At 38.7% G+C, this 8991-nt stretch overlaps 1 protein-coding gene across 1 annotated transcript; it reads right to left on the bottom strand.

Annotated features, from left to right (window-relative positions):
• Window positions 1-418: 418 nt before the first annotated feature.
• LOC124824868 (ruBisCO large subunit-binding protein subunit beta, chloroplastic) lies at window positions 419-4427 on the bottom strand. The gene is made up of 14 exons (XM_047297367.2): window positions 4149-4427; window positions 3936-4061; window positions 3640-3777; window positions 3440-3535; window positions 3035-3277; window positions 2716-2950; window positions 2437-2606; window positions 2142-2219; window positions 1989-2060; window positions 1807-1911; window positions 1597-1689; window positions 1424-1516; window positions 787-910; window positions 419-622 (listed from the first exon to the last, which is right to left on the bottom strand). Exons 1-14 carry the CDS (start codon window positions 4341-4343, stop codon window positions 609-611), a joined length of 1782 nt encoding a protein of 593 aa, XP_047153323.1. The 5' UTR covers window positions 4344-4427; the 3' UTR covers window positions 419-608.
• Between the last annotated feature and the right edge of the window lie 4564 nt (window positions 4428-8991).

The raw sequence follows: 8991 nt of genomic DNA, 5'->3' as shown, positions 1-8991 counted from the left end.
CTGAAAAACTTTGAATGATGTTAGTTTTGGGCCAACAATCAACTTTAACTCTTATCTAGTACGCACCAAAGTCAAGCAAATGGAAGAGCATACGACATTAAAAAACGCTTTTATTAACAATAATGAAAATTTTAAAAACAGAAAACACAGGATAAGTTAAATTTTGAAATGGGCATGCCTACAACAGTAAAAATGTCACGGTTTTAAAGAAAGCCCCTACCGTATATGAATCGGTCCAAAAAAGTGTAGGCTCAATATATCTCTACATTAAAAATGTTTAATATTACTAATACACAATAGTGCAACTGTTCACTGTTAGATATTTGATTAATAAAAACTTTTAACCAATATATTTACTTATCTCAGCTAGACTAGGTAAACGGGGGAAAAACAATATTATATAAAATAAAATCTGAAGTAATTCGCAAAATTTTTTATTAATAACTTCAAAAAATATAGGCATGGGGTGCATCACTATCTGATTCATAACACTACTACAGGTATCCATCGTCCATTTGGACTCACTGCTACAAATAAAATGGCTACCAAATTCTGCATTTCATCCGGAGAAAAAAAAATCTGTTCTCACTGAACTTCCCCGTGGATCTCTACAGACCATATCCTGGACAAAACAAACCAAAGGTCAGATGTACGCGCCGGATACCTGAAATCTCTAGACTTTTGTTATGAAAAACAAACTGGAATTTAAGATTCCTGTTGGAGATACACACTAGCCCAAATACACCATAGTATACAAATAGATATAGTCCGTTTGAAACTACATACCTGAACCGTCCATGGGGTTTCCAGCAGGTACGGGCTCAGGTTCCTTTATCTCAACAACCACGCAATCTGACATTAAGAAGGTCTTCGCAACAGAGGCTGCATGTTCCAAGCAACATCTGACGACCTGTGCAAAGGATGCTTGAGAACTCAGCTTCAAATCACACATAACATTATTACATAGACGATGATTACAGAAACATGCCGCATGGCCTTGCTTCAGATGTAATAGGATGTACTGATGCATCTCCAGACAGACACGAGAAAAAGTTACAAGTAGAGATCCAATTTTTGATTTATGATAGACAAATACAAAGTAGGAAAACAATGTTCTAAAAATGTGCACAACTCTTCATAGACATTGTGGGCGGAGAGAGATAAATCGGCATTCGTACAAGAATATCCACTTACACCCATGTATGAACACATGTATTATTTCGAAAGCTCAGGTTTAGCACGAACACGAAAAAAAAAACAGGTCCCAAGACCTATGTTTTGAAAGTCATTCAGAAAGTTCACACCATCACATTAAAGCAAGCCAAAGGTAAATTAGTCAGTAATTTAGACCTGCAATTACAGTTTACTTGCAATCTGTCACACAAGTAAAATTAAAACAAATGATATTCAAACACCAAATCACCTTTGTTGGGTCAATGATCCCAGCAGACATCAAATCTTCATAGTTCCCAGTGGCAGCATTATATCCATATCTTGGATTGTCGCTGGACAATACCTAAACCACAACACAAGTCACATCAACCACATCGATAGAGAAAGAGAAAGAGAAATTGTAAATGGAGCAAATATTAGTACCTTCTCGCTGACAACGCTACCATTGACACCAGCATTCTTGGCAATTAATTTCAGAGGGTAACTAAGAGCTCTTTTTACAATATCAGCCCCAACCTGCAACAGTTAAACACAATTTTATAGCCTTATCAAGAGCATTCCCAGCACCCAGACAAAAGTATTAAACCAGATTCACGAAACGTGTATTCTTTCCCTATCAAGTAAATGACTCACTTTTTCTTCATCATTATCAAGACTATCCCTGATTGCATCCACCTTTGATGCAAGTCTCAGCAAAGTGCAGCCACCTCCAACTACAATACCTTCCTCTACAGCTGCCTGAAAGTCAACAAACTATTTAGCTTACAGAAAAGGAATACAAAAAGTTCTAACTGTTTTGGGAAAGAAAAGGGCACCTTTGTGGCATTAAGAGCATCTTCAACTCTCAATTTCTTTTCCTTGAGCTCTGTTTCGGTTTGTGCGCCAACCTACACATGTAGAAAAATGTCCCTAATTGATAAACCTTCCATACCAACTACAATATGAACACATTTTAGTGAGTCCATTACCTGTATCACAGCCACACCACCAGACAATTTAGCAATTCTCTCATTCAGCTTTTCTCTCTCATAATCTTGCTCTGCAGCCTGTATCGCAAATAATCGTATTGTTAGAACATGAAGAATGAAGCTGCCACATACTATCTCATGTGCACGAAATTTCACCCAGTGCACATAAAAACTAACTATATGATATTAGTCTTGCTTTCTGTGAAATTTCTTAAGGAGATCCAGCGCATGCCACGTTTGCATGTGCTAACAATATGGTGGAAGAGGAAGAAAGTGAGGGGGAAGAAAGAAAGACCTCAATTAGGTTCTTAATTTGTGCAACTCTCTTGTTCACTGCCTCCTGGGTACTTCCATCACCAACAATTGTTGTTGTATCCTTGGTGAGTACCACCTTGGACGCAAAACCGAGAACCTCTTTCCCAGCTTTGTCCAAAGAAAGGCCAACCTCTTCTCTGATTACAGTACCTGTAAAACCAATTGAGAAAACACATTCTTATCAACATCAGGAAACAAAAAGAGGATAGAAAACACATATCCATTGCCAAAAAGACATGAAAATTCTAAATTTCCAGACCTCCAGTCAAGATTGCAATATCATCAAGGTACTGGCTCTTGCGTTCTCCAAATCCAGGGGCCTTAAGTGCTGCAATCTTCAGTGACCCTCTAAGTCTGTTCACCACAAGAGTTGCTAGAGCTTCCTGTTCAATATCCTCCGCAATAACCAATATAGGGTATCCACTTCTAATAGCATCCTCTAGTATGTTGAAAAGGTCCCTAGCATTGGTTATTTTTTTGTCAACCAACAGCAGCTACACAACATACATTACAAAATTAAAACTACAAGGAATTAAAAAATAAAAATAAGTTACAACGAGCACAGTCAGATGTCACACCTTACAGTTCTCATACTCAACCGCCATTTTCTCACTGTCAGTAACGAAATATGGAGAAATGTAGCCACGGTCGAATTGCATTCCCTCGACGACATATAGACTATTATCGGCACTCTTTCCCTCCTCAAGAGTCACAACACCCTTTCTACCAACTTTACTCAATGCTTCAGCTATCATATTTCCTACTTCATAATTGTTCCCAGCACTAACTGCTGCCACATCTGCCAACTCACTATCTTCAACCTGCAATCACCCAACCGAAATCTCATCATGTCTCAACAAAAAAAGATGAGCAAACAATAAGTATATCAAAAAATGGGAAATTTATAGTTCTCCACGTGTCATGCTTACAGAAAAACACACAACAACGTTTGTATTTAAATAATAGGTAGATAAATGCTTCACCTCTTTTGACATCTTCTTAAGCTCAGACACCAGAGCCTTTGCTGTCTTCTCAATGCCACGAGTGATGAGAACAGGGTTGGCACCGGCCGCGACAACCTGCGAAAATTGACATAAAATGAGACCTATATACATGATAACAACTAAGACCAAACCAAGTAGCTATTACTCTATACTTTCAATAAAACAACAAACAAACCTACCTTAACACCTTCGGCGATAAGTCCTTGAGCTAGAACAACAGATGTCGTGGTTCCATCACCAGCCAAGTCGTTGGTCTTGGCGGCAGCTTGTCTCACCAACTTGGCACCAATATTCTCAACGGGATCCTCCAATTCAACCTTCCCGAACCAAATTCAGCAAATAAAATCAATAGAAACACAAACGACTAGCCACCTAAACACGAGATTCAAATAAAATTCTATCCGGCAGAACAAAGTAAATCATATTCAAAAAGAGAAATAACCATAAACGATAAAAAATTCAAAAGAAAAAACACCTCTTTGGCAACAGTGACACCGTCGTTAACGATTTTCGGCGAACCATACTTGCTTTCGAGAACAACATTCCTTCCTTTGGGACCAAGCGTGACCCCTACCAGATCCGCTAGCTTGTTCACACCGCTCTGCAAAACAAAAACAAAACAAAACAAAACGTCAATAACTGCGAAACCTGAAAACGAGAGTTTTCAAGCAGGGTACACTGCATCTACCTGGAGTTTCTTGATTGCGGTGCCGTCCTTGTTGAAATGCAGCTCCTTGGCCATGGCGGAGACCCTGGCGTTGCGGCTTCTTCTGGCGAGAACGACGCCATTGGATTGACGGCGAGAGCCAGAGAAGGGGAAGGAGGAGATGGCGGCGGAGGAGGAGAGCTTGTATGAGGACATTGCAGAGAAGGTGGAAGCCATGGCTAGGGTTTAAGGAGGGTTGATGAGTGTCGTTGTGGATAACGTAAACGCTTTGGAGTGTTGAGGGTGGGGAAATGGGTAAGGGATTAGGTTTTATTGTTACAATGCAAGAAGGTGACGAGGGATTTGGTCTTGAAGGTTCTGTTTCATCTGGGCCGTTCGATTCTCAAGGGGGCCGTTGCTCTTGTCGTACACTGGAATGCTCTAGAACTTTTGAGTTCTTTGTTAAGGTTGGGCATTGGTTGTTAGGAAAATGAATTGCCACTTGGGTTAGGTCAAGCATTGAGAAATGGTAAGCTTTGCAATTTTCTTTTAATCAAGTAGAAGCATACACTATTAACACTATTTTTCTAGATTGTTTAGAATTTCTTAAAATTATATAGTTATAAACTATGTTTGGCTTTCATCACAAAGGAATAAAAATGTTGATTTAATGCGTTTATAATGTAAGTCCTTTACAAATGAGCTTAATTGATTTAAAAGATGAATGTGTCCGCATTAAGTGGGACTCAATTACCTATCTGATAATGTTGCGCTTTTTTCTCATTATGGAATAATTTATGGGGTTTCAAAATTTAGGAAAAAACTTATGCAATGCTTAAGATTATATGACAAATGATTATTTATTTAAATAACTTGTTATTATTCGATTTGGTTCGAGGTACGTATTATAGACATGTAATCAAAATTTGAATCATTATAAAAGAAAGATCCATTTGTAAAGACTTTCTTATCTCAAATTAGTAAAAAGAGATATATAAATATATAAAAGTAAAGTATATGTGAGATCGTTATATTTTGTGTGATAACATGTATATTAGAGATATTAGAAAATCAATTATTATATCCTAATATATTGAATATATAATAAAATATGATAAAAAGTTATTATATTATATGATATTTGTTTTTTTAAAATCAAATATATCCTTCAAAGATTTTTCTTTCACGAATCATTTACACCATCGGATAATGATTTTTTAGTATTATGTTTCAGTCCTTACACTTCAAACAATACCATAAGGAGAGATCCTACAAAAAGTTTCTTCGATACGAGTCAATGATTTGATCAGAGCTTTGAAGTTAAATCTCCATTAATACTAAAAGTGAAAGCAAATTACTATTAATGTTGTATTTATATTGTTTTTACCTTATTGACCAAGGGTTCAATTGGATGGGTCACATTTTTGTGGACCCATCAACCGTGAAACTCATTTATCTAATTATATATTTCAAGCTCAATCATAAGCTTTAACCATTTAAACAGTACATTCATTCTATTAATTAGTTAGAGGACACTAGTTCCAAGTATCTAGATTGGGGTACCCAGTTCCCGGTACTTGGTACAGTCCTTATTTGGAAGGGTCAAAGAGCCTTTAGCCCTACCTAGTACATGAGTCTCTCATTCTTTACATGACTACAAGACGTGTAAAGAGTGCCTAGTGTCTAATATGACCGAAGCAACGTTTTGATCCCGGTACTTGGTTATGATATTTGCAATAGAAGCTTTTGTAAAGAAATATTGTCATCTTTAGCCTTACCACTAAAGATATCTTCACCAAACCGCTAAAGAAGGAAGTTTTTATGAGGTTGAGAAGTTTTCTTAGAGTATAAAATAAAGTGTAAGAGGGGTGTTGAAATGTAAATTATTTTCGTGAACAACAAGTCAACAATAGCTTTAGCAAAAAAACCTAGTCTTCCATTATTGAAGTAAGCACATCCACACCCATTATCATTACATTAGAGAATGCATCAACAACAAGGATGTGCAAATGGAATACGTGAAAATGCATGATCAGGTAGCAGATATCTTTACCAAACTGTTAAAAAAGAAAACTTTTATGAAGTTGAGAAGTTTGCTTGGAGTACAAAATAAAGTTTAAGAAAGGGTATTGAAATGTAAATTGATTTTGTGTTTTTTGGCCTATAAAATGAAAGCCCAAGATTAGAAAATGCCCAAATATAATTCTAGAAAATCCTATCTAAAAGGAATTTAGAATGATATACAAAAATATCTAAAGATGCTTATCTATAAGATGTCTCTAGATGAGTTTAAAATTATAAGAATGTTTTAGAAATATCTAAATAATGAATAATAACCCTTAGATTAATGTTGTGGTGACAAAATCTTAATCATTGATTAAAGAAGTGCCACTTATATAAATAGGGATGATTAGATCATTTATGATCAAACCAAAAGAAATTAGAAGCATTTAATATAATAAGTTTTTCCTTCTCTCAAAATCTTCCAACCTCTCCCAATTTTTAAACACTTCCCTCTAACCTCTAAATCTTCCTTCCAACACTACTGCATTATGAGGAAATGGCACCGGTTGCTTTTGTGTATACGCACCGGTTTTACAATCGAAGCATATTCAGACGAGGTAATAAGACATAGGTTTTATGCCTCGGTTATGAACTGAGTCAGAAAGGAATGGATTATGCCTCGGTTTTTAGGTAACCGATGCGGTAACTTGTTTATTTTTTTTTTCAAATTTTAAGATACCGATTCACTGTGAAATGATCTTCTGATGTTCCTAAAGCTGGTAAATAGCCATCCTCATCTCCTTGACATTATTTGTTGACCACTGCTACCTTCAAGCTCAGATTCCCCAAAGCTTTCCTTCCTAATCACCACTTTCCTCACTTCTTGCTCCTCCTTTGGCTTAGGCCTCATCTCTTCACTGTTAGCCAACCAATAAGCCTGTTTCAGTAAGAACAACAACACACAAAGCATAATAAGAACTCAAGGCTTCATTTTGGGGGTTCATAGCATAGTAAGAACTCAAAGCATGTTTCAGTAAGAACAACAACACATATATAAACGAAGTCAAACATAATATCACACACACAGAGAAGCTTCGCGAAGATCCTAGGCCTTCGCCGCAGGAAATGATTCGGAGGTCGTCGGGGGACCACTGAAGGTGGTCGATGTGCCTGGAGAGGACTCTGAACTCCTTCAAAACGAATTCGTTTCACGTGCCCCTGATCCTAACGGTACCGGAGGCGTCGGCGGAGGCGACCCACTCGCCGTTGAGGGAGAAACGCGCGATGGTGGCCGAATAGGCATGTTCCCCGTAGACAGAGACGTGAAGGAGATTCCGGAGGCTCACAATGACCACAGATATGGCATTGGTGGTGTCTTTCACGTATTGGATGTCCTCGTGCCTCCATACGCGCTGCGAGTCCGACGACGGGCGGAGGGATTGCGGTTCGGCAGGTGGTGGTGAGGATTCCGGCGAGGGTTCTAGCGGCGGGGATTTGGGCTTGATAGGGTAGGAAACTGGTTGGATGATGATGGGTTGGGAGGGTCTTGCGGGAGGGTTTGGGTTAGAATCGGAGGAAGAGCAGAGAGATCGGTGAGAGGTGAGAACTGGAGCAGCGGTGTCAGTTGTCGGAGGAATAAGCGGCAACAGCGAGAGAACTGGAGGCACCGTGGAGTCCTTGGAAGAAGCACCGGCGAAGGGAGGCACAGACCAACAAAATGGCTCGGCAGAGAGGCAAAGATGAGAGAAAAATCTCGTGCGAGAGAGAAAGAGAAAAGCCTTTTGCAGATTTTAACCTAAGGGCCTAATTTTGCAGTGAAGTCTGAAGGCCATTATGCTTCGGTTGGGCCTGTACCTGAAGCAGTAACGCATATTATGCCTCAGTTCTGAGTTGAACCGAGGTGATAGAGCTTTGTCAGAAAAAAAACCCCTTGGCAGTGGTGAAGTGACATGACTTTTATGCTTTGGTTGTCCTTCTACCCGAGACAGTAACAAACATAGGCACCGGTTCAAAAATAACCGAGGCATATAATCACTCAGTATTTACAAAACTGCCACCACGCTTTTATACGCTTCGGTTTCAGTAAAACCGAGGCGTATATAGCGCGTTAAAAAAGTTTTTTTTACTAATGCAACCAACCTTTCTTTGATTTTATTATAGCAATTTTTTTATCGAATGTTGAGAATAATTTTTTGTAGTGCGAATTTTTTCCATTACAAATGTAAATAATTGTAAAATTTCTATGTTTATCCTGAAACTGCATATTAATGGAAGGAAGAGTGTTTATCTTCTTTTTTCATTAACTCTAATTTATTTGATAAGATTTGAAGTGTCGGTTTCTCTTGTACTTAGATTAACAAAATCAGATTTCTAAGAGCTAACGAACATTCAAATAGATGAAATGGTTAGTGTATCGTACGGTCCTCTCATGTACCGTACGATCCTCCCACATGGTCGTCGTACCGTATGGTCCTCCCATGATCGTCCTCCCAAGCTGACCTCCCAGGTCATCCAGCGTCCTCTCAGGCTGTCTTCCTAGGCCGTCCTCTCAGGCCGTCCTCCCATGGTCGTCCACCCAAGTCCTCCTCCCATAGTCGTCCTCTCAAGTCGTCCACCGTCCTCTCAAGACGTTCTCCCAAGTCGTTATCTCATGGTCGTCCATCTAGGTTATGTCAAGTGGTAATGACTCATTAAGCCCTTAATATAGATTAAGGTGTGATTGGGTCGTCATTAGGCCAACGAAAGGTAAAGCTCCATCACAACTAGTATAAATAAAGGTCTCAGGTATGACTTTAGGATCACGATGCACGATATATGCATTACTGACTATGCCAACCATTCAGTTATATTACTTACTTAAGCATCGGAGTGCCTTTGACAG

Source organism: Vigna umbellata, chromosome 3 (genome assembly GCF_029865625.1).
Source record: "Vigna umbellata cultivar VRB3 chromosome 3, Vumbellata_1.0, whole genome shotgun sequence".
In the NCBI taxonomy this organism is placed as follows: Eukaryota; Viridiplantae; Streptophyta; class Magnoliopsida; order Fabales; family Fabaceae; genus Vigna; species Vigna umbellata.
The sequence above is the reverse complement of the archived record's forward strand: the minus strand, read 5'-3'. Positions and strand labels throughout refer to the sequence as shown.

What these genes read in the sequence shown, in the direction of transcription:
- LOC124824868 (XM_047297367.2), bottom strand. Translation starts at nt 4,343, where the DNA reads ATGGCTTCCACCTTCTCTGCAATGTCCTCATACAAGCTCTCCTCCTCC. An exon ending in CCGCAATCAAGAAACTCCAG is followed by an intron (nt 4,062 to 4,148) that starts GTAGATGCAGTG and finishes TTTGTTTTGCAG; the next exon opens with AGCGGTGTGAACAAGCTAGC. An exon ending in TATTGCAATCTTGACTGGAG is followed by an intron (nt 2,607 to 2,715) that starts GTCTGGAAATTT and finishes TTGGTTTTACAG; the next exon opens with GTACTGTAATCAGAGAAGAG.